This window comes from Chiloscyllium plagiosum, chromosome 3, assembly GCF_004010195.1.
Source record: "Chiloscyllium plagiosum isolate BGI_BamShark_2017 chromosome 3, ASM401019v2, whole genome shotgun sequence".
Classification (NCBI taxonomy): Eukaryota; Metazoa; Chordata; class Chondrichthyes; order Orectolobiformes; family Hemiscylliidae; genus Chiloscyllium; species Chiloscyllium plagiosum.
The window spans coordinates 113,688,219-113,714,706 of record NC_057712.1 but is presented as its reverse complement, the minus strand read 5'-3'; the positions used below and the strand labels follow the sequence as shown (position 1 = coordinate 113,714,706).

The 26,488-nt window shown below is 39.1% G+C and overlaps 2 protein-coding genes across 8 annotated transcripts in view; one reads left to right on the top strand and one right to left on the bottom strand.

The window, feature by feature from the left end:
• The window catches only part of LOC122548449 (probable L-cysteine desulfhydrase, chloroplastic), a 170,259-nt gene extending 169,264 nt beyond the window's left edge, over positions 1–995 (bottom strand). For 6 of the 7 annotated variants that reach the window (XM_043687141.1, XM_043687136.1, XM_043687140.1 and 3 more), the window contains exon 1: positions 900–995. In XM_043687141.1, the coding sequence (XP_043543076.1) occupies position 900 (1 nt within the window). In that variant the 5' untranslated portion in view covers positions 901–995. The remainder of the gene's footprint in view (positions 1–899) is intronic. The other variant, XM_043687143.1, reaches the window with a different exon arrangement.
• slc22a16 (solute carrier family 22 member 16) overlaps positions 84–26,488 on the top strand; it is a 100,903-nt gene continuing 74,498 nt past the window's right edge. The window contains exon 1 of the mRNA XM_043687133.1: positions 84–311. Within this exon, the coding sequence (XP_043543068.1) occupies positions 261–311 (51 nt within the window). The 5' untranslated portion in view covers positions 84–260. The remainder of the gene's footprint in view (positions 312–26,488) is intronic.

Genomic DNA, 26,488 nt, shown 5'->3' with positions numbered 1-26,488 from the left:
GAAAGGGATGAGGGAGAGATGAAGACGGGGATGAGGGAGGGATGAAGATAGTGGGAGGAGGAGTAGGCGGCGACAATGATGCCGATGGCGGTAGGTCTATAGTGGTGACGGGTAAGAATTGAAGAGGATGCTGCTGCTGGGGGAGGGTTGAAGACGATGATGCTGAAGGAGGGGCTCAATATCCCCCTCAGTCCTCCCACCGAGAGGAAGCCCCGAGTCAGACACGGAGCGGGGAGCGAGCGGGACGGACAAGGGGAGCGATGGCGGGCAAGACGGACACTCACAAAACTTCCGATTTTTATCGGAACGAGGTAAGAACAAACGGAACCTTTCTTATCAAGTGAGTCTTTACAAAAAGGGGGAGTAATCACATCTAACAAGCAATGAGGGTAGAGAGTGTTCTATTTAAACACAAAACCGTTCCACGTATCCCCTTTTTCATTTCCACGGCGTCCTCCTTAATAATTCCCCATAGCTTCCCCCTGCAAATTCTTGCTCCCGTTTCCTGGCGACGGGAATGCCATCTCCCGAGCGAAAAGCAGGAAAGATACCGCGTTTTAAATTTAATATTTCTCCCTGGCTCAGGGGACAAGGGACTCGGCGGATTCATGGCGCAAGAAAAAAAAATCCTCCCGGACCGACAAAAGAACCCCCGCCCAGTCAACCAACCAAAATCAAAAACCTACAGCGCAAACAACCGTTGCCCTTTCTAATATAAATAATATAGTGAATACATTTTAAACTCAAATAAACGTTACTGTTCTCTTTAAAAATTGGAAATTCAAATGAAGAGGATATCCCCCCCCCCGCAAAAAATCCCACACTACAAACAACCGTTGACCTCCTAAAGAGAAGGGTATCGTGTGAATACATTTTAAAATAAAATAGATATTACTTACTTGTACAAAAGAAAATGTAAGAATGCCAATGAAGAGGATGGCGATGCTGATGGCGGTTGGTGACTAGGGGGAGGTGACGGTTGGTGGGCAGCTCGGCACGTGGCCGAGTTTTGTTTGGTGAATGGAGCCCCCCCGGTTCATAATAGAAACCGCCCACTGCCCCTCGTGTCCCTAATGGATAGGGACCGCGACATTTTAAAAAAAGGGGGAGCGTTGATTTTTGTTCTCGTGTCTCCCCCCGGGCCCCGAGGACACGGTCGGTACCTGAGGCGTTGCGGATAATGGCCGCAGGTCGGTCGGTGGGTCAGTCTCCGAGAGAGGGAGATGCTCCCGTTCTCATACATCTAACGCCTGTTGGGTTTGGGAAGCCTCCTAGTGGCTTCCATTGCAATTCCTCTCCGTCTCTCAAGATGTCTTTCTTTTCCTCCTCTTCCCCCCCCCCCCCATAGAAAAAAATGACCCCCTTTTGCAAATGACAATCTGCAAATAACGAGAATTTTCCTGTCTCCTTTCTTTTTGGAGACTTGTATGTCGCATTAACTAGCTGGAAGGCTGTGATGGACTTTCCCTGCCCTGTGTGTTTTTTTTCCTGAACCCTTTTAAAATATGCTAAATGTACCTCCTTTGAAAAGTGAACCCCCTCAGTTCGTCCTTCTTCCTCCCATCCTAAAACAAAACAGCCAACTGCAAGATTTTCTGCTTGCTGTTGCTGCTGACCTCCATACCTTAAAAAGAAAAATGCCACTGGTTCATTTTGTTTTAAGAGGAAGCCTACACGAGGTTTGCAGTCATTGAAGACTGGCGAGTATAATGTTTATTGAAATTCTCTCTCTACAGGCATGTGTTGTAAGAATTTGAGGGCATCATGCAATTGAAATAAAATCGTGAGTGTAAAGCAGTGGTAAGATGTGGGTACATATGCTCTTTCCCCACACAAGTGGATTTCTTACCCAGGGGTGGAGGCAAACGAATTGAGATGTTATCTTGTGGATTTATAAGCAGCTGGTTACAGAATAGTGGTGGTGGTGATGTTCTAGTGGCCTCCTTCAGTATTACTGGGGTGCAGATGTTCTAAAATGGGGCAGAAAAGTGATAGGGGCGAGCAAAAGTAATTATTGAGTATGGGCATTGTGTCTCTGTAAGTTGGTGTTCCAACATGCAGTGCTACTAAGTGCATGCACTCTTTGTGCAGATCTACAGATTTCTTTTCTCTGCCTTCAGCTTTTGTACAAGCCAAAAATCTGCCAAAATTTGCTTTGCTTCCCACTCTTTACCAGTCCTGTTTGTGTCCTTGTGCAGTTCAACTAGAACAGCAAATTTGGGAAATACTTGACAAATCACGCAACATCTATGAAGAGCGAAACATAGTTAATGTGTTCAAGTTTATGGAACACCTGCAGGCAAGCAAACAGGTGGTGGAACCATGAATCAGGGCATGTGCTAGTCCACCCAACCCACTTCTGCCAGGACTTTACTGATGTTGGTGGAGAGGTTGGGTGGGTTGTGTGTCCATGGTCCGATTGAGACCCTTAAATGGGCCTTTAATGCCCAATTAAAGGCCTCATTCTGCCACTGCTCTGTTGTTATGTACAGGGGAGCAAAGCCTGCACTCAACCCGCAGCCTGACAGTTTTAATCCTGCAGGCTGCTGGTGACTCAAAATGAGTGGGGTGCCCCTTCTGTGCATTGAGACAGTTGAAGGCCACCCTCCCACATCTTTGCCTCTCTGTATCCACAGCACCCACTCTTTTTCCAACACGAACCACTATTCCTTCACTGTGGCCGGTCAGCTTGGCCCCAGTGTGATCTCAGACTTAACTGAATGTCTGGGTCTATTGCTGAATGCCACTTCTTTGGTCTGCCTGCAGTACTGGCTGCAGCCACCACTCCTGCTTGGCACTGTTGGTGTGCAGAGCTGCTGACCTTCAGTTAGGAGGGTTTGCTAACTAAGGCGGCTTCCTCCTGAAATTTATACTGGGGTTCACAGCACCAGTCCTCAGCACACAATGAAGCTGAATGTTTCTAGTCAGTGACCTTTTGGAAGAACTGGAGAAAGTTAAGAGATTTGGTGTGTTTTAAGCAAGTAAAACTCACTGCATCTCTCTCATTTCCTAGTTCTGAAGAAAAGTAATTGACCTGAAATATTAACTGTTTCTCTCTCTGCAGATGCTGCCTAACGTGTTGCGTATTTCCAACACTTGCTGTTTTTAACTTCAGATTTTCAGCATCTTTGGTACATTGCTTTTGTTCTTGTACATTACATTCCATTTCCCAGGTTAATATTGTCAAGATTCAGTACTCCTTTTGAATGAAGGAGAGGGGGGTGGCAATCGTGTCCCCATTGTACTTGTGGAAATGTTGCATCAACTATGATTGGACTCTGATGTTAATAAAACCCTCTCAGCTGCGCTCTGGAGACCAAAGCAATCCTAATTTCTGATAATAGTGTTACCAGGGCTGAATTCTGACAATAGCAGCTGAATAAGGCACTTGCATAAGTGTGGGGAAATGGAATGGACAATGTACGCTTGGAATTAGATATTTGTGTTATTGTCAGAGGCATAGAAGGATTGAGACTGTTTGTTTTTGTGCACAGAGGGTTGAAGATGGAAACCAAGCACAAGAGAGTCGATGCATGGAATTGGGTGAAGAATAGGAAGTTTAGAGGTTCAAAATACTTCCAACAATTGAAAGCTATGTTATCGGTTTGTCAGGTGATTGAGGAGGGCAGTCATGCAATTGGGGAGAAAGTGAGGTCTGCAGATGCTGGAGATCAGAGCTGAAAATGTTTTGCTGGAAAAGCGCAGCAGGTCAGGCAGCATCCAGGGAACAGGAGAATCGACGTTTCGGGCATAAGCTGATTCCTGAAGAAGGGCTTATGCCCGAAACGTCGATTCTCCTGTTCCCTGGATGCTGCCCGACCTGCTGCGCTTTTCCAGCAATACATTTTCAGTCATGCAATTGGTTGATACTTTTGGTCAAAAGGAAAATGGAGATGTATGAAGAAATGGAAAGGGAGCAATCGGGGTAAAAGTAAGGAAAAATAATTCTGGTGGAAACTAATGGATTTAAATTGTGCATGGGTTGATTAGTTTGGAATCATATATGTCCACATATTGGAGGAAGTGTGCACATATGTTGTTGAGAGAAATGATTTAGGTGCACTTGAAAATCCGGTTGCTTCTGTAGTAATGACTGTAAGAACCTAATCTAACTACAACTAATAGCTTTTTATAACTATACAAATTGGTTACTAAAAGGAGAGGAGTGCTAATGATGCAAAGGGATCTGCTAATCAGCTTAAAAATGCCACACTAAACAGAGAGAATTGAAAGGGAAAACACCTGGGGGAGAAAAGACAAGTGAGGCTTGCAATTCGATGGCAGAAAAGGGGAACCAGGATCCTGGCGGAGCACAGTAGAAATGAGAAAATGGATGTGCATAAACTGATGAGTTTGGGGGATGGAATGATAATATATTGATGAATGGCACTATGAAATGTTAATGCAAAAAAAAGGATGAACTTAACAGTGCAGAAATGGAGCCGATGACTGAGGTTGGAAATAATGAGTTTGCTGCAGTGATGTGTGTGGGTCTGGACATGGATGCTGAAGTGCGGAGGATAAGAATGGTTTTAGGCATATGGTATTGTGGAAGTTAATAGTTATGTTGAAAACATTTGTGGTGAATGTGCTCAAAACATTTGTGGTGAATGTGCTTCAAAGAGAACCTAATCTGGGAGTTGCCATGCCAGTATGAATGGCAAGCAGCACCGTGTAACATGGATTTGGAGCTAGAGGAAAGTTTGAGGTAATAGACAGATGCAAAACCGATGGGCATACACTGATGTGTTGTACAAGAGAAGTGGATAGAAGTTAGGGCAGAAGATTATGAATGGGGGGCATTTGTACTGGGGATGGAGGCAGGCTCCTGAGAAGAGATTGGGAAGCATTGTTAATGAATTGAGCTGAGTCAGCATTGCTGGATTGGTGTCCTAATTCATAGGATGGGTGATGGAAAATATCTGCAGAAAGGGAAGTTTGATATACTTGGATGGAAAAAGCATAACATGTTTGTGGAAGAATGCATGTCAAAAAGCTAAATTATTTGCATTTAAAAATGTGGTGGATTTTGTGGTCACAAAGGCTGGAGTGTCTGCTAGGAAAGAATGTGAAGTTATTTTGCATTTTCTATCACAGTAGTTTAACATTTCCATTGCCTATTCCGGGTATCTTTTTGTAGTTTCTAAATAAATAGTAATTTAATGCTAATTATAAAGGGAAATTTCGCATAGTAGGATTAGGTTAAGGATGCCCGAACGCATCTCACTAGCCTGGGCTGAGATTGATTTCTGAAACTCCGAATTGATAGAAGTGTGTTGTCAATATCACCACCGAGTTCCTAGGCAGTTACATTTTATGCGAAAGCTGCACAGTATTCTTGATACAGATCAGTCATGTGCCATTGATTTCTGTGTGTCAAATTCTGTATTGGATATGCTGTTAGAATGTGTTTGCACATGCATTGAGCCATTTTGGTGCATTGTATAATTCAATTCATGAAGCTTTCATTAGTATATTTACTCCATGCAGTGTGTCTCAAATCCAGTCATGGAAGACAAAAATACATTGCATTGGAGTAAATTACAGTTGTAATTTTGAATGATGGCTGTTTTCATGTTTTATTTAGTTTCAAAGAGGGGTGGGTATGGTTGGTGCAGCTACATTACTGTGAAAAGATTGGTTTGTAAGGATTTACTGATGCATTAGTTTTAATGTTTGATTGGTCTGACTGGCATTATTTTCAGAGCTGAATACATTTCTAATAACCCAATGTAAGTAAATGCTGTGTGACAAGTGTTTTTTTTCTGTGTGTGTATATTAGGTGGAATAACAGCAGGGTACAGCCGGAGACAGCTGTAACAACAACAGATGACTCTCAGATTTGACCTGATGGTTTGTTTAGAGCACTTGAAAGGTCTGGAGAAATTTTTGCTGGAGTACCAACTGGTAAGCCAGAGCTCTTCCATGGCCTCTGTGCTCGTAACAACGCAGGTTCAATAAGTAATTCTTAACTGATTGAATTTCTGCGCACAAGACAGACATCAAGGTGACGGCTGTGTTTGGGAGAGAGCTCCACAAATAAGAGCAGGGATGTGTGAAGCTTTGCTGCTGGTATTCCATGTCAACTGTTTGGAATAATACAGGATGTTGAAGTGCAACTGCATCAGCTCTTGTGTTCCTGGCATAAACATGGAGGCCTAGCTAAAGCAGAAACAAACTCCTGCAATTCTGCTGCTGTCATGATCTTGAAGAAGACTGTAAGAATGACAATATCTCTCAGATGTTACAAACGTTGGAGTATGTCAACTTAATCTGAACCAGTGGTCTAAATTGCTTTGGACTGTTTTGAGTCCACAAGTAAAAGATGGGTTCTCTGTAGCCTGCCAAATAAGGTTATAATGTTCCATCTCTGCTGATGCAGACTTTGAAACTGTCAAGCCTTCAGAAAGGTGGTGAGGTTTAGAATTCTCAAATTTCTTTCAGCATTTGATGAATATCGGTCAGTTGCCAATGCAACTCTGTTTAAAAGTTGACACACTAATCAAATCAATGTCACAGAAGAATGCATCACCACAAGAGCTTCGTAGTGTCTTTGCAATTCTAAATAACCAGTGTGATGTACTTGCCATTTCCAACTTATGATCATTTAGATATCCACAGAATATGTAAGAAGGTGATGTGCCATACCAGGAATATCATCATGGATTTGTGCTGTAATCGCTGCTCTTGCCAGCTCACAAGTAGTCAGGAGTTGCTTGGGAAAGAACAACTGCTTGCATAGTAACATCTTGACATATGGATGTCAGTAATTTCATTGGATTATCTTGTGGGTGCTGTGCAGTAAGGTTCGCCATTACTGTAAATAATACAAAGTGGATGTTTTTTTGCTAAAGTAACCCTCAAAAAGCCAGCAGAAGCAAGGAATTCCAAGCTTCTAAAGTTTCATCAAAATTGATCAATGGATGAATTTCCACATCCGCTTTTAGAGTTTTTGATCAATATATCACCACTCTGAAATAAAGCTTGTGATAAATCTTAAAACTACTCTTAATATGTTAAAGTAGGTTTGTGTCCATTATATGAATCACAAATTACTAAAACACTTTAAAATTCCAACAATTAATTTTCCTCTTACTGATTTGTTTCTTGTTTTTTTTTTAAACTTTTAATTTATTTCTAGTACTTATTAACATTTTTGCCAGGTTCCTTCAGACATTTTGAAATGAGGCCCCAAATTAAATAACATTGCAACTAACTGAGCTGATTGCAGAGAATGCACTTGTTTTAGTCACTAACCGCTGGAAGTCTGAGCATTGTGATCATGTGGATGTGACCATCTTAGATCAACCAAAACAGATGTTTCAAAGCTTCTGTTCACAAATAACTAAATGATGAGGAATAACTTAAAAATCAAGAACTATATTTACTTGTGTGATGATTATATGAACCTGAAGTTCACCATAAATGTTCAACTAAATCGAATCAACCTCTTATGCCAGTCTAGTTTCCTGGAGCCTTGGTTCTAATGTGGAACCAAGTAAAAATGCTTAGATAACTCAAAACCACCTCAAGGATTGTATGACAGCTAAGAGGGAAATGAAGGGGGAATCCAGAAGAGGTTGTCCATGTCCTCCATGGGAAGGAATGTGTGTAGTCAGAATCGGAAACTTCGGGGGAAAATCAAACCAGCCAAACAAAAGAATGGAGGAAATACTGCAAAATTGATATCCAAAGTCCCTTTTTCAGAGAATTCATCAATGACTTCAAACACTGGTTAACTATCAATGACCCTGGAAAACTGCAATTGCAAAATTTCATTAATTATACTTTCTGCATTGATTTCGTATTTGGCTTGATATACTAAATCAAGTACAACTATCTTGTCTGGTATCTTCTGGTCGTGTAATCCATGTATTAGGCACTGTCAAAAGACTGTGTTTCAATGTGCTCCATTATAACCCTTACAAAGCTGTGTTAACTTTCTCTGCAACAAAAATCAAGAGTTGCATTGCATTCCTTCGTGCACAAGGGGCCTCATCTGATCTTCAAAATGAATCACTTAATGATACTCATAGATGAAATCCAACACACAATTAAATCAATTTTGATCTAATTAAAGTTTGATCTCTCAGATATAAACTAGTGTTGCGTATTCTTGAACTGGTGGGAAAAACGTGCATGCCCTACTTAGTTAGACTTGATCATTTGTGTTTTATTTCCTGTATTTATATTTTGAAGGAATTGGAAGAAAATTCTATTTTTTTCCAATCAAAATCAAACAATGTATTTAGCAAACTTTGGGTTTAAATGAATTGAATCAACTGAGCAACTTATAATGCAACTAATACATTTCAGCAAACCAATTTTGGAGGGAAGAAGTAAAATACTTTAATGCGTATAACTTTTTTCATAAAGTATATTGTACGACACTAGCTGCACCTTTTGGTGGTTCCTTCCTTGTAGAATTACATTCTACTACCTGTATCTGACACAGCCAACTGAAGGTCTGCTCTACGCTGATGATGCCTGGGGCTGCAAGAGAAGATGAATGGTTTCCTACACCACATGGAAAAGCAACTCTGTCACACTAGAACAATGTTGAGTTTTAGCAGGTTTTGCACTAACTTTGGGGAAGGTAATTATTGGATTTAACCCTAAATTCAGAAGGCAGAAGCATTCGTTTTGAAGAAAAGTTTAATACCTCTGACTCGTACTTTTTCACAAATATTGCTTATGTTTTGTGCTAAGTATGAATCTGGTATGAATTGTACAATTGCAGGGCTTTAATGTTCACTTGTCTGATGCATTATACATAAAATGTAATTTTTAAATTGCCAAGTATGATTACATCATTGTGTGCACTATAGGTGCGATATTTTACTATGACTATAAATCACATGTATTGTACATATTGAGTTGACATAGCTCGCTACTTTCAATGTATATATAGTTTGAAATAAGGGCAAAAGGATAAGTAAGCATCATGTACCAGAAAGCTTTAGAAAATTAAGCTTCAGTAGTAGGAATGGCTTATGAGCAGCAGATTTTGCTTCAATGTTTAAAACTCTGGAATGGTAACCAGTTACCATAATTTTAAAAACAAATGTATGCAGAAGCAATTAAAGATTGTTTGTTTGAAAAAGTAAATGTATTCTCTTGTGTTACATAATAAAATAGCTATTTTACTATCAATCCCTACCTATGAATATTTGAATTAAGAGCAGAAGTGGGCCCTTTGATTTAGTAAGCCTGCTCTGCCAATCAGTAGGATCATGGCTGACCTGCTTGTGGTTTGAATTCCATACTCCCACTACTCTTGATTTTCTTAGATTTCCTCTGCTGAACTAGAATCTATCTGACTCTTAAAAATATTGAATGAGCCCATTGCCTTCTGAGGTTAAGTTCCAAACTTGCACAATCTTCCTAAAGAAAGAGAGAATTCCCCCTCACCTCTGTCCTAAAAGTGATGCCTGGTTCTAGCTTTCCTTATAAGAGGAAACGTCCTTTCTATATTCACCATGTCAAGGCTATTCTGATTCTTTTAAACTTACAATTTAATTTGTAGATGTACAACATTGTAGATCACATTTCCGGGAGGTTGAAATTGCTTTGTCAGGTCTGCATCATTCTACAATCCCACAAGACTGTGACCATATAAGACTGACTGCAAAGAAGAAAGATTGTGACTTCCATTAATGCCATGGAGGAAAGAAGCCAGACGCTGACCTGTGTAAAAAGCAAACTTTGGTTAGTCTACTCTCATTTCCTGTTGAAAGACTACATGATTTTGCATCTTATGCAGGCTTTTACAGTTCCCAACCTTTGTTTCCTGCTAGCTCTATGTGGTTTGTGCTATGAGGGGTATGGGATACTCCTAAATCCGGTACTTTGGTTAGATATTCATATCTGTCTTTCATGAGAATCTGCCACTGAATCCTAGGATTTGACTTCCTAAAATCAGCAACAGTTGCTGAGTCTTTGAACCATCCACTGATGGTTCTGTTGTGCCAATTATGGGAATGAATAACTAATTTTTTGGCTTCTATGTATTGCCACTGGCCTTCATCTTCACATTTCTCTGCAGGGTAGGATCCTGTCAAGTAAAATATATCTTGTGAATGTTTTATGCCAGTTGTATTTTATGCTGCAGTTTCAATGATGCAGTGACTTCTTGGTTAACTGAACTTCAAAGGTACAAAATAAAAGTGAACAAATAATCAAGAATGTGTAAAGCCATCTTGAAAAGGAAACCTCATCAATATAAATACATTTGGTGCAATATCCCACTTTTTACTTTATATTAAAAGGTAAGTTTTTTAAAAGTTGAAAGCGTAATTTGGTTGCCCATTGTGCGGCTCTTTGTATTTTAATAATGGAAATGAACTGACTCCCTCCTTAACATTTCAGCCATTAGAAGTAGAGTATGTGCAGAAGTCAGTGAAGAATGCCCACTTGCATGTGTTATCATGTGTAAAATCCCCCTCTTTCCTGGCTTCAATGTCAATCGACAGTTATATATAGCTTCCTCCTTGCACTAGTGAATGTGATCATGCCATGTGTATGTGGACCATGACTTTCTATTCCTTTTTCACCTCTATCCTTTTGTGTTTCTTTCCTTGCATATCTTTCTTGAGGACCTGCTAGGTGATTGCATTTGAAATGATGCCATTCTTTCTTAATGCAGCATTAAACCCTTGTGCTATACCATGGATGAAACTAGACTAGACTACTGGGAATTAGTACTTGCCCTTTTGACAACTAATTCAGCCACCAAACTAGTTTTGCTGTTTGCATCATGCTGCACACCAAACTTCTGTTGAGAATGGATGGGATTATTTGTAATTTTTAAAATTAATCCTGCCGCCTTAAATTACTTCATTTCTGGGGAACTCCACTCTTTAATGTCTGAAATTCTTTATCCTCCTGTTGCACTGTAAAGTTTATAATTGTCAGCATGACCTCTGCAGGAAATAAATGTTTATGTTTTCTACTAGAAATAGGTTCTTAATCTGATAATTTTCAAATTAGATTATGTGGAAGGTACCAATTATCTGAAACAAAACTGGATTGTCATTGCAAAGAAAGTTTAATTCATGCACCAATAACAAAAAATCTCTGCTACCATGTCAATTGACTTCACCTGATGAAGGAGCAGTGCTCCAAAAGCTTCTGATTTCAAATAAACCTGTTGGACTAAAACCTGGTGTTGTGTAACTTCGGACCGTGTCCAGAACTACAGAAAAAAAAATGAAATGGCTCACATTTCCTGTCTTCAAGTTGTACATATGAAGAAATCCTAACTCTCAGACATCTTGGGACTTTCTTCCAGAACTTAAGGAGCCCAATTCAAAAATCAATAGGTGCACTCTTTTATAGATATTAATATAAAATGTCTCTTTTGGCGATTTTAAAACCAGTCTTTCAAATAATTTGTCATGTAAAAATCATGCAGATAAAATGCATGTACAATTGAAGATTGATGCTTGGCTGCAAAAAGTCTTGTGGAACATGCACCAATTGGCTCTGATACATTATATTCATCTGGTAAATGGTAGAGGAGAGAGGAAGCTGCATGTAGCAAGTGAATTAGTTTTGCCTGCTTTGAAATATTCAATATCCAGCTTTAACCTATTATTCTTCCCTTCAGCCATGTGATATAGGTTTTTGGGGATGTTCCTCTCTTTTCCTGGCTTTGGTGCAGGCGAAGGGGCCAGACTGGTAAGAACTTCTGCGTTCCAGTTGTACTAAGAATGTTACCTTTTACCTTTAATGCCTGCTAAACGTTGAGTAAGATCTGAGTGCAGGTGTTAAGTTGGGTGTCAGGAACTGGCACTAATATAGGGCAATGGATCAACAAGTTACAAATAACAAATCCAAGGAATTTACACAAACCAGTGCATGTTGAACAGTAACCTGTTCAGTACCATTAACCTAATAACTTTGTTTTCTAATTTATTGCTTTATCAAATTCACCTCCACCAGAAGTCCATCCCAAAAAGCCTGCACCTTGCTGCAGGTTTGAAATACGTTTTGTCCGGTGAGTGTATACTTAACGCATCCACCCCAACAGATACACTTGTTTTGTGTCTCTGTTATTTACAGATGTTGCTATTGGTATTCACCTGCTTTCTTTTCAGAAATGTGTCACAAGGGACTATTATTGAGGATGTAACTATGCAAAGTTCTATTCTGTAAGCCATAGAGCTCACACTTGTGGAGTGGAAACTTTGTTATTGCTATTCCTTTGTTTTGTTGAATGGATCAAGACATAATCTTGACATAGTAATTATTAGATTTTGTGAACAGGCAGCTAAAGTAGTTTCTGTAAAGGTTTGGCATTGGGGGGTGATAAGTGCTTTTAGTAGGAGAGTTGGGGTGGGCAGAGGGGAGAAACAGCGGAGTGTGGGCAAAAAGACATTTGTGACCAGATTTTAGGCTTCCCTTTAAATCTGCAAAACAAAGCTCTCACAATGTCGTCACCCTGTGGGATATTACTTTTAGATTAACTTCATAAATTTAGAGGATAGATTAAAAATTTTTATATACAATTAAAATGTATATATGGAAAATTCCTGTGAAGAGAACAAATAAAAACACTTTAATGTACTTAAGATCATGCAAATGCTCCTTCAGGCCAAAATTTGACCACTTTGTTTGTAGCAGCAGGCATAGCATCAATCAAATAATTGATGAATATAAGAAATCAAATGAGTTGAAGAATGCCATCCTGATAAGTCTGTATTTTGATGTGATTAATATCATGATTAAGTGTCTATCTGTAAATCTAGTTCCATATTTATTTCACCATAATTTTGCAAGGGGCTAATTCCTTCATGAGTAGGATCAAAAGGTAAAAAGCTGTTGGGGGCAACTGCTTTCTCTGAATTCTGGATATTGAGAGGCTAACTTTATTTTAGGACTTTTGAAATGATGTACGCCATATTTTGACTTCGTAGTCAAAATATGATTGTCATGGCAGCAAGTATGTTAAAGTAGATTTTTAGGATTTGATTTATCACTTCATGTGAGTGGGCATATTTGGTTTCCATTTGACTGGAACAACACTAGTTGGTCAGTCAAATAATGGTATAACTAACTTTTCGATAAAGTGTAATCGGAGATTAATTTTCTACTCATTGTAGATCCTGCCTTGAGAAATTACCCACCATGCAGTTCATATTCAAATGTTCAGATGTTGCATTTCCAAAGGGAAAGTCTTCCATTGTAGGTGACATGGTGGCTCACAGCACCAGGGACCTGGGTTCAAATCCAGCCTCTGGTGACTGCCTGTGTGGAGTTTGCATATTCTCCTTGTGTCCGCGAGGGTTTCCTCCCACAGACCAAAGATGGCTAGTGAATTGTCCATGCTCAATTGCCAGTAGTGTTCAGGGATGTGCAGGCTAGGTGGATTAGCTATGAGAAATGTAGGATAACGTAGAGGGGGAGGGTGGGTTAGGGCAGGATGCTCTACGGAGGTTTAGTGGGACTCAATGAGCTGAATGGTCTGCTTATACACTATAGGAATTCTACAATTATATAATGTCTTTAACAACTACAGAATTCCTGTTCTTTCTTGAATTGTGCCACAGGATTATTTGCACAACCTGAGAGTATATGAACACTCAGCTAAGCTTAGTATTTCGCTTCAAAGGCAGTAGCACTGATTGGTGCAGTATCAGATCGCATTGTGCTTATATTATTCCACATTATATTCTCACATCTAGTTTGGGTGCCTTACCCTTTGTAAAGTTTAATCTCATGCTGCAACAAAATAATAGGGCATGAGTGCACTGAAATGTGAAGTATAATTATGTGCTCAAAGACTTCAAAAGTGGGACTTTAATCGAAACCTAGAGATTTGGCCCGTATCTTTAGCATATTCTGTGTTAAAAATGAAATGATGTTTCAGTTGATAGAGCCTTAGTCACACCCCCATCTGGTGCACTGGCTTCACTTATGAGTGACAAATTCAGGAATGATATGATCACTTTAGAAAGGTATCATTAAATTCATCAGAGTAATGATGAACAAAGGGATATTAATAGACTAAGTGAATGGGCAAAACAAATGGATTTAAATGTAAGCAAGTGTGAGGTTACCCTTTTTTTTCTGAAAAAGAATAGATCAGAGTACTTTCTAGATGGCATGAAGTTAAATATAGTGGATATCCAAAGAGACTTGGGGTTTAGTTAGATAGAAGTTTAAAATGCTACAAACTGATGTTGAAAATAATCAAGCTATTGGCTTTTATATAACTGAAGACTGCAGTATAAGGATTAAGAGGTTATGCTGCAGCTACACAAACCCTGGTTAAACCCCATTTGGAGTACTGTGAGCAGATCTGGGTATCACACCTGAGGACAGGTATATTGGCCTTGGATAGAGGACAACATAGGTTTAGAAGAATAGATCTGGACTTAACAGGAAAAATTGTACTAATTAGGCCTGTTTTCTCTAGAATTTAGTAGATAAAGGGATGATTCTTCAAAATATTAGCAGGAAAGGGCAAAGTTGATAAGCTAAACTGTTTCCACTGGTTGGAGATTCTAGAACCAGCGGTCTAAAAATTAGGGCCAGACCATTCAGGAGAGATGTTAGGAAGCACTTCGACACATAAAGGATAGTAGAGATTTGGAACACTCTTCCACAATTGACACTTGATGTTAGGTCAGTTGTTAACATTAAGTCTGAGATAGATAATGTTTTGCTAAAAGTTATTAAGGGATATTATCCAAAGGCAGGTCTGTGGAGTTAGGCCACAGATCAGCTATGATCTCATTGAATGTTAGAACAGGCTCAAAGCGCTGAATGATCTACTCCTATTCCTATGATTCTAATGAAAGGAAGACTTTGAGCTATTGAACTGTTTAAAATGATAGCTATACACAAGGTTGACAGAGAAATTGTGGGAAATTCACAAGGAGATTTAACAGGCAGTTCTGGGATGCAAATGGATTCTCTTCTTGAGTCTGTTAGCAAGTCAATTCATATGCAAGTCAGAACACTGTAGGACAATATAAAGTTGCCATTTGTAAGTATAGGAAACATTTGTGTATCAGATCTTTAAAATTACATCCTTTATAGGATTGTGTTCATAAGTCAGATATTCCCCAGTAATTTTAAAATTAGAACTGAATTATTGAAGAGTAAAGTCACAGAATTGTCCTTCATTGAAAAGTTACGAAAAATTCAAACAATCCACTCTCAAACAAAGACTGACTGCTGGGCTAGATTGACAGATTTCAGGACAGGTTTATGAATTTTTGTTAAATAAGGCTGTTATAGGAAGTGGAACTAAAGTGTATCAGTCATAATGTCAATGAATACTAGAGTAAGCCACATAACAATTAATGCTTCACTATTGCACTAAATCAAGGCTGAATTGTGTTGTCTTGAGAAACAATTAAGTATTGCTATTTGCCCCTTATTGATCATAGCAGTTGACCGCCAGTTTTCTTATAATGTGTTTTCTAATAGCAGTAATTAGCAATAAGTAGTAATGGTTAATGACTAATCCCTTGGATTTAACTTTCAAGATGTTAGATATTTGGTAGAAGTGCTCCAAGAATTTTGACTTTGTGAGCTTCAGGCATGTACAGGTAGTTCTGGGAAAAAACATGTTTCAGCAGCACAATTTGACTACAAGTTCCTGCAGAATTAGGGAACGGTAATTTCGACAATGCTTGCTTCTGTCTGAAATAGCACAATTCCAGCGGGGATCGGTTCGTGCACTTTGTTCTGCACGTGTGCTGATGTCCACGCTGTTCTGCGCATGTGCCATGTCATCTGCTGACAGAGCAGCTTTCTGTGACAGGTAATGTATAGAGAGCAGCTTTTTTACATTTATTAAATATACTGTGTTAAATTTACTTTTATTTTGTTAATAAATATGATTTCAACCTTTAGGCTGTGCAATACTTTGTGTTAGACTTTTGGTTGATTTTTGAGTGATCATGAGTAATATTTTTTACTGTCTGCCCCAACCCCATTTTTCCCAGAAGCCCCATTATTTCTATTAAGCAATTTTCTATTTAAAGAGGTTTTACTGGAACGCAACTACGGTGTTATAGGAAAACTACTTCTTTGGCCTAAATTTTAGACACCCACATGTAAATTTGTATTCCATTCAGTTTTCACATATGTGGATATTAAGAGTATTGGTGTGCTCACTTTGGTAAGACAAACCCTATGTGTCAAAACCATTAAGAACATTTTTTTCTCAAATGAAATTCAAACTGAATAATAAATACAAGTGCAAATAGTTCTGCTCTTCCAAGAGGCAGTATGTGTTCCTTGAACTATTAGTTGGACTGCTGATCTATGTCATCCAACTTTCTAGCGTGCAATTCTGATGTCCTTATTCTTAAAAGGAAGTGAAAGGTTGGTGAAGGGTTAGAACAGGTTTATAAGGATGATACTAGAAATGTGTGCATTCACATGTCAAGAAAGGATTGACCAGGCTGGTCACTTTTCTCTTAGGTCATTCTCAGCTTAATTTTCTAATAGAACTTGTTAAAGTTATGAAAGGTTTCAATAGAGTAGATACACAGAGAATATTTCCCATTGTCGGGAAGAGCATATCTAGAGGCAGTCAATGTAAGAAAGTTACCAAGAAATCCAATAAGGAATTCAAAAGAATGCTTCACCCAAGGAGTGTTAAGGACATGGAAGTTGCCGTCACAGGGAATGATTGAAATGAGCAATATAGGTGTATTTAATGGCAAGCTTGGCAAAGTTTTAAGGGAGGAGAACAAATGGTGACAGTGGTAGATTTGGCTGGGAAAAGTGTATTGGTAAGAGCTAAATGGCCTATATCTGTGTTGTATATCTTGTGTACTCCTGTGTAATTTTGAACGAGTAGTTTATACTGATTTACACATCTGGATTTGGTTAGTTGCTTAGTTATGTTTAAATAGAATTTTTGCTACCGTACTTGGTTTTCTCATCTGGCATTCGAGAACTTTGCTTGATACATGATGATGTGAAGCTTGCAATTCTATTCAATCAAGAGGGGTTGGGAGGTAATGGTACTGCATTTTCTGTGAGAAGTATATTTTTCTTAAAGATCGGAATTCTTTCCATCAACCTTGACAATATGAGAAAGAGTTGTGTAGTTTGAAGTTGAATAGGGACTTGTAACTCTGAAATTTTTATTGAGATTTCTGTTCTTCAGTTTGCCTGGTCTTCTGAAACTTGTCATTTTAAATAATGTATTAGCATATTTTGTCCTGCGCATTGGTTTTTCCATAATATTCATAGTGTAGAGTATATCAGCATGATCACAGACCTTTTGACCAAACTGACTTAATGCCAATTATGCTCCACGTCAGCTTCCTCAGTTCAGTAAGTGGTTTGGCTTATGTGAAATACTGAATTAACTTCCTGTAGTTTACTGACATGCTTCAAGGTCTTACAGATAGCTCACATGGAGCTAGAATTCTGATTTTAGTTATCCCAAATTAACTGCAGAATTAAGCCTATTTGAAGATAATTAAACTGTACTGCTGACCTAAACATGCAGTTACAGAAGGGGATTTTCATTCTGAATTTGGACAGCCTGTACTAGATTATTTTCGATCATAAAGGGATTTTATTCCAGAAGTGCTATTTGTCCCAAGTCTGTGATCAGTTGGAGCTCACATACAATGGATCAGATGTTCTATGGTGCTGTGGTTGAAATTTCTACAACGCACTTTTTGTACACAAACAATGTTAATAGACATGTAATAAACAAACAATGTTAATAGACATGATTCGGAGATGCCGGTGTTGGACTGGGGTGTACAAAGTTAAAAATCACACAACACCAGGTTATAGTCCAACAGGTTTAATTGGAAGCACACTAGCTTTCGGAGCGATGCTCCTTCATCAGGTGATTCATCAGGTGACAATCACCAGATGAAGGAGCATCGCTCCGAAAGCTAGTGTGCTTCCAATTAAACCTGTTGGACTATAACCTGGTGTTGTGTGATTTTTAACAATGTTAATAGAGGTTGTAAATAGACCCTCAAGATGTGGGGGTGATGTTGGGAATGACGTTAAACACAAAACTAGAGACGCACGAAATAAAGATACTGTAATAATGGATGACTTTAATTTGCATATAAATTGGACAAATTAAATCGATAACAATACTGTAGAGGAGAAATTCCTGGAGTGAATATGCCATGATTTCTTGGACCAGTATTTTGAGGAAACAGCGAGAGAACAGGCCATCTTAGACTGGATATTGTGCAATAAGAAAGCAACAATTGTCAGTCTAGTTGTGTGAGGTCCTTTGGAGATGAGTGACCATAATAGGATAGAATTCGTCATCAAAGTGGAGAGTGATGGAGTTGATTCTGAGCCTTGGGTCCTGAATCTAAATAGAGGAAATTATTATGGTATGAGATGCAAGTTGGCTATGATAGACTGGGCATCATTACTTAAAGGAATGATGGTCGAAAGGCATTGACAAACATTCAGAGAATCCATGGATACTGCAACAACTGTTAATTCCTGTCTGGCACAAAAGTAAAAAGGGAAAGATGCATACAGGAGAAATTAGAGAAAGTATTAGATCCAAAGAAGAAGTATATAAATTTGCCAGAAAAGAACAACAGACATGAAGCATGAGAGCAGTTCAGAAGGACAAAAGAATTGATTAAGAAAAGGAAAGTGCAGTATGAAAATAAGCTTGTGGGAAATTTTTAAAAAATGACTGTAAACATTTCTATAGGTCTGTGAAGAGAAAAAAGTAAGTGAAGGCAAATGTTAGGTCTCTTACAGTCAGAAACAGGAGTACTTATAATGGGGAGCAAAGAAATGGCTAACTAAATACCTACACAAACAGAAATTGCTGGAAAGGCTCAGAAGGTCTGGCAGTATTTGTGAAGGCTGCATGATTGGCACCCGTCCACCACCAATGAAAAGTCCATAAGAGATAGGAACAGAAATTAGGCCATTTCTGTTAGGCCTCTCAAAATAAAGGCCATCATTGCATTTGCCTTCCTAACTACTCACTCAACCTGCAGGTTTACCTTGAGAGAGTCTTGGACTAGAACTCCCAAGTAAGTCTTTTTGCACTTAAGACTTTCAGTTTTCTCCCCATTTAGAAAATAGTCCATACTTCTGTCCTTCCTACCAAAGTGCATGAGCTCACACTTTCCCACATTGTATTCCATCTGCCACTTCTTTGCCCACTGTCCAAATACTTCTGCAGCCTCCCCGCCTCCTCGATGCTACCTGCCCTTCTTCCTATCTTTGCATCATCTGCAAACCTAGCCAGAATGCTCTAAGTTCCTTCATCTAGATTGTCAATGTATAAAGTGAAAAGTTGTCCCAACACTGAGCTTTGCGGAACATCACTTGTCACCGGCTGCAGTGTTTACAATCTAAATAGTACACTGCATCAGCGGACCAAGGCTCCTTTGACAGTACCTTCCAAGTTCGTTACTTACCACCTAAAAGTATAAGGGAGCTAAAAATCACACAACACCAGGTTATAGTCCAACAGGTTTAATTGGACGCACACTAGCTTTCGGAGCGCCGCTCCTTCATCAGGTGATAGTGGAGGACACTGAAAGCTAGTGTGCTTCCAATTAAACCTGTTGGACTATAACCTGGTGTTGTGTGATTTCTAACTTTGTATACCCCAGTCCAACACCAGCATCTCCAATTCAAGGGAGCTGATGAGTGTGAAAATCATTGTGTGCCAATTCCTCACCAAGCTCCACACCATCCTAACTTGGAACTATATTTGTTTCTTCATTGTTGCGAGATAAAAATCCTGGAATTTCCTAACAGCATTGTAGGTGTCACTACACTGAGTGGACTGCAGCTCAGTATTACATTCCCCAGGGGAGTAAATATTGGACCACCCAGCAAAGCCCATATCCTAGCAAATTAAAAAGGAAAAAAAAATCCAAAAGGATCTTTAACATTCAGCAAATAAAAAGCTACTATTTTTACCAATTTATTGTTCAACTGATTTCCTGTCTTACCATCTATACTGTTAACTGTTAGATATCCAGAATTATTAAACTGAAATGGATGAAGCTGAGGAAAATTGTGATTTCAATGCATGGAGGCAGAACCATTATTCTGACATAATATTGACGATGCTGATTTGGACTCCTCGAAGGTGTTTTGTTTCTATTATTATCACCATTGATAAAATGGTTTGTCTGTATCGTGGATAAAGGGAAGAGTGGGGCATTCACTTCCTTAACCATTGGTGCACAGTGTGTACTATTCACAGATGCACTTCGTAACAACCTTCCAAACTTGCAATCTCTGTTATCTAGAGATAAGGGCAGCAAATGTATGGAATGTCGACCCCTGCAATTTTTTTCCTCCGAAATACATACCATCCTGCCTTGGAAATTTATCACTATTCCTTAGTTTCACTTGGTCAAAGTCCTGCAACTTAGAACATTGTGGCTGTCCATACACTCAGGACTGCAGCTGTTCAAGAATGTAGACAATAAATGCTGGCTTAGGCATTGAAACCCCCCTCCTGTCAACAATTTTTTAAAAAAAAGAAAATTTTAGTGTTGCTGCTGCAAGGACCATAAGTGTGAAATTTGTCGGATTGATTCTTTGAAGAATTATAAGATATTATACTTGTGTTTTTGAAACATTTTCAGAGATTATGTCAGTCACACGACCCCAAGACAGTTTAACAAACCAATCGATTTCATATGATTTGAAAGTATGCTGGATAACAGGATAGTTCAATTCATTATGAATAATCTGATTATGTAGATAATTAATATCGATTTTATGATTGAGTTAGCAGTGGGCCTAACTCCATGGTTTCTAACTGGATACAGTTGATCTGGAGGAGCAGTACATAAGTGTAGAAATGCAGGCTCAGTCATGACAATTACAAAATGATACCACTGCCACCAGTTCAGAATTCAAAAGGTTTGCTGATGTTAGTCACGTGATAAATGGGGAGGATATTCCTATTGATCTTTTTAACATGGAAGAAATCAACTCAAATATGAGTTTCAACAAGTAGAATAAAAGATAAAACAATAATCAGTCCGTGAGTATCAAATCGAATGAGTAGAGTAGAAGGATAAAGCTTGAAGAAATAAATTTTCAATGTCTCCAAAGATGATTTATCACAAATTTGCTCATTCATGAAGGCAAATAGAAAGCTCTCAGCTCAAAGCATGAAGACATATTAAACAGTGACAGTTAAACAAACTTTCTTGCAATTGTCTGTTAACACAAACATGGTCTTCTATTTATAATAAAAGTCAGAAAATAAGATATAGATAGTAATGATATGATTTAGTCAGCTGTTGCAGCCAACTCAGGAGATCTGCACAAATGCTATGCCTTGCTGAACCCTAAAATGGATGGTTCTTATGAATTTTGGAAGCTACCCAGATGGATCATTCTTGGAGGGAGATGGATAGCAAGAAAAATCTGTTCAATAAGGCTTTTCATATTCAATTTAATAGAGGTACTCATCTGTGAAATTGATTTATTTCTGTGCAAGACCAACAGAACTTCCCTACTCTTATCACAAGGGCAAGAATGGTTGTAGGATGTTCCAAATGTTTTAAAAGGAATAGGGAGGGAAGTAAAAGAGATGGGGGAGTGACATTGCTAATCAGGGATTGTATAAGTGCAGCAGAAAGGGAAGTTGTCGAGGAGGGTTTCTCTACTGAGACATTACGGGTGAAAGTCAGAAACGGGAAAGGAACAAACACTCCTTGAGTGACCTCCCGAAAGCAACCGAGACATGGACAAGCAGATTGGGAGGCAGTTTTTGGAAAGGTGCAATAGGGTTATTGTCATGGATGCCTTCAACTTCCCTAATATTGATTTGAATCTCCTGAGTACAAATAGTTTGGATGGAGCAGACTTTGTCAGGTATGTCCGGGAAGGATTCCTGACTCAATATGTAGATAGGCCAACTAGAGGGGAGGTTATTATTGGTTCTGGTGCTTGGCAACGAGCCAAGTCAGGTGTCAGATCTCTGTGGGAGCACATTTCGGTGATAGTGATCACAACTCCCTAACCTTTACTATAGTCATTGGGAGGTATAGGAGTAGACGGTATGGGAAAATATTTAATTGGGGGAGGTGGAATTATAATGCTATTACACAGGAACTGTGGAGCATGAATTGGGGACAGATATTCTCAGGGAAATGCATGACAAGAAATGTGGAGGCTGTTTTGGGAGCACTTGATGCAAGTGCTGAATAGGTTTGTCCCACTGAAGCAAGAAAGAGATGGTAGGGTGAAGGAACCTTGGATGACAAGAGATGAATAACTAGTCAAGAGGAAGAATGAAGATTACTTAAGATTGAGGAAGCAAGATTCAGATAGGGCTGTAGAGGGTTAGAAGGTAGACAGGAAGGAATTGAAGAATGGACTGAGGAGAGCTAAAAGGGAGCATGAAACAGTCTTGACAGGTAGGATTAAGGAAAATCCCAAGGTGTACTACACTTATCTGAGGAACAAGAGGATGGCCAGGGGGCCGATCAGGGATAGTGGAGGGAACTTGTGCCTGGAGTCAGAAGAGGTAGAGGAGGTCCTTACTGAATACTTTGCGTCAGTATTCATTTGTGAGAGCGATTGTATTGTTTGTGAGGACAGTGTGAAACAGGCTGATACGCTGGAACTGGTTGATATTAAGAAGGAGGATGTGCTGAAAACTTTGAAAAACAGGAGAATAGGTAAGTCCCTGGGCTGGATGGGATGTACCCACGGTTGATTACGGGAAGCGAAGGAAGATGTTGCTGCACTTCACAATGATCTTTGCATCCTCACTGTCCACTGGATTAGTACCAGATGATTGGAGAGTGGCAAAGCATTTGATAAGATTCCCCATGGTTGGCTCATTCAGAAAATAAGGAGTCATGGGATACAGGGAAAGTTGGCTCTCTGGGTAGAGAATTGGCTGGCTTATATGAGACAGAGGGTGGTAGTAGATGGAAAGTAATCTGCCTGGAGTTCAGTGACCAGTGGTATTCTGCAGGAATTGGTTCTGGGACCTCTGCTGTTTGTGATTTTTATAAATGACTTGGATGAGGAAGTGGAATGGTGGGTTAGTAAGTTTGCCAATGACACAAAGGTTGGTGGAGTTGTGGATAGTGTGGAGGGCTGTTGTAGGTTGTAACAGAACATTGACAGAATGCAGAACTGGGCTGATAAATGGGAGGTGGAGTTCAACCTGGAAAAATGTGAAGTGATTCATTTTGGAAGGTCAAATTTTGAATGCAGATTACAGGGCTAAAGGCAGGATTCTTGGCAATGTGGAGGAACGGAGGGATCTTGGGGTCCATGTCCATAGATCCCTCAAAACTGCCACCAAGTTGATAGGATTGTTACTAAGGCATATGGTGTGTTAGCTTTCATTAGCAGGGGGATTGAGTTTAAGAGCCGCGAGGTTATGCTGTAGCTCTGTAAATCACTAGTTAAACCACACTTGGAATATTGTGTTCAGTCCTGGTTGCCTCAATATAGAAAAGATGTGGAAGCTTTCGAGAGGATGCAGAGGAGATTTACCAGGACTGGAGGGCAGGTCTCTGGACTGGAGGGCAGGTCTTATGAAGAAAGTGTGAGGGAGCTAGGGTTTTTCTCATCTGATCAAAGAAGGATGAGAACATGACTTGTTAGAGATGTTCAAGACGATGATAGGCATAGATAGAGTGGATAGCCAGAGACGTTTTCCTATGGCGGAAATGGCTATCACGAAGGGGCATAATTTTAAGGTGATTGGAGGAACATTTAGAGGAGATATCAGAAGTAAGTTCTTTACTCAGAGTGGTGGGTGTGTGGAATGCACTGCCAGCGGTGATAGAGTCAGATACATTAGAGACATTTAAGCAACACTTAGACACATGGATGATAGTAAAATGAAGGGTATGTAGGTTAATTTGATCTTGGTATATGGTATAGGATAAAAGGTTGGAACAACATGGAGAGCCGAAGGGTCTGTGCTGTGTTGTACTGTTCTTGTTCTTAACTCGGGTGTTAATTCCAACGCATTAAGTATTATTGATCCTGCTTGAGGATGTTGTGCTGAAAGGAAAGTGTGATCAGTGAGAAGGAAATAAGTCTGTCAATGCAAGACTGCATTAAAACATGGTCCACTGGTGCTTAAATGCAGAACATTAATGGCAATAAATACCAGAAACTTGTCATGCATTGAAGGTAAAATAGCAGGGTTTATAAATTTGCGATAGTTTGAGATGATAAAAGCTATAGAAAATGAAAACAGGAGAGAAAATACAGCAATTTATTACAGAAAATGGCCAACTGCAATAATCCTTTTCCAGGAAGAAGTTATTTGTGACCAGCCATAACTTGTAACTTTTAAAAAGAAAAATATTTCTTTGACGTATCTGGTTTTAACAAGGCCGGTTAAGGAAGCAGAACATTTGCCATCCGTACTTCAAGTAATGGACAAATAGCACGTGTTAAGTTCTTCATATTCACTGTAAAGTGCAGACCAGGTTCAGCTGTTCTGTACTAAAGATCCTAATATTTTTGAGATCTTATTAAAGGTGCTAGTTTTTTTTTTAAATAGAGCTAGTCCACTTTTTGTCTTGGTGTGTATTTTCTCATTAATGTGTTTTTAGTTGCAAAACAACTTCAAATTGTGGGCACTGATTCAGGGATAGACTAACCAGAATATTTGCCTCGAAGTATTGACTTCAACTCTTCTTGAGTTAACTTCAGTCTGGACCATGGAGAACTTGATCAGAGCTGACTGCCTTGTTAACCTGAGGATGATATATTGGAGTCAACTTCGAATTAAAAATGAAAGGAGCAGCAAAATGCACGAGAGATAGCTAATAAATATATTATACTTATTAAGCTATTTTTCATCATTTTACAAGTTCTTGTCATTTCCATTTGCAAGTCGGAACTAGATTCTTCTTGAACAGTGTGGCAGACCAAACATTCAAGACCGCGCTCAGCAATAATTAGGCTATTGTTGTGTCATTCATTGAAACCTTTTTGTATTTGTCAGAAACGAATTGAGTGAAGTTTCCATTTGTTAAAGTTTTTGTCATGACATTTTGTTGGTGAGACGATGGCTAATCCAGAGACCCAGATATTGTTCTGGGGACCCAGGTTCGAATCCCGCCATGGCAGATGGTGAAATTTGAATTCAGTAAACATCTGGAATTAAGTAACTAACAATGACCATAGATCCATTGTCAGGAAAAACCCACCTGGTTAACTAATGTCCTTTAGGGAAGGAAACTGCCATTTTTACCTGGTCTGGCCTACTTGTGACTTCAGACCCACAGCAATATGGTTGACTCTTAACTGCCCTCTGAGTAAATTAGGGATGGGCAATAAATGATGCCTCGTTAGCAATGCCCTCATCCTGTGAATGAATAAAGGAAAAACAAAATTTGGCAAATAACTAATTTATTTTCAGGGAGTATTTTAGCTTAAACTTAAAGAAGATTAGTCTATCAAAATCTTCATAATTTAGTACATAATGCCAGCTTGTTGTATAGCCAAACATAAGTAGCTCTTTATGAAGCATTTGTTAAATTCATTTGATGTGCTAAATTCTACTTAAAATATGCTTCATTTTGAAGAAAACATTTGCAAAAATTGCCAGCTACAATTGCACATTTTAATCGTGGTACTATTGTTGTCATTGTGCAATTCTTCCAATTTAATTACTTGGAATGTGTCAGTTTGCATTGATTTGTCTGTAGTATGATGCCAAAAATAGTAAAAGAACAAGCTCTTATTTGCAATAACGAACATTTTGTTCTAGTTTGGTCATGTACTCATAGATTAGAACTTTGTTCATCTTTGGGTAGAAAACTGAAGGCTATTTATCATTGGTGATGTTGCAGAAAAATCAGATGAGTCAAAGCCTTGGCAGAAATAGTTTTTTTTTCCTAAGAATCCAAAAACTCTGGGTCATATAATAGAAAAATGAGCAAACAGCAGTATTTTGCTTAGACCTGGTGAATTGAGTGATATAAATTAGTATCGTCATAATTAAAGACAGAGATTTGTAAACATCTGAAAAGGAATGGGTAGAATTGAGAGTATCTTGTTAGACCACTCTCATTGTGAAAGAGACAGAAATATTGTACTGTTTGTGATGGCTCACAATGGCCAAATTTGAAATGTTACATTTTTAACTTCTGATCTAGAGAGCTGGCAAAGGCCCTTGCACCACCCTTTAGTTGGCTTGCATTTGATGCCTTCTCACTTTCCTTTCTGTTCTGATATCCTTTCCAGTCGTATCTAAAATGATATCACTGCTAAATATTCACTTTTTTTTTTCCAGTGCTGAAGGATTTGAGCTGAATAAGCTGAGGCTGTTTTCCCTGGAGCGTCAGAGGCTGAGGGGGTCACCTTTTGGAGGCTTATAAAATCATAAGGGGCATGGATAGGTAAATAAGCAAGGTCTTTTCCCTGGTGTGGAGTCGTCCAGAACTAAAGGGCATAAGTTTAAGGTTAGAGGGGAAGGATTTAAAAGGGACTTAAGCAGTAACTTTTTCATGGTGCGGGTATGGAATGAGCTGCCAGAAGAAATGGT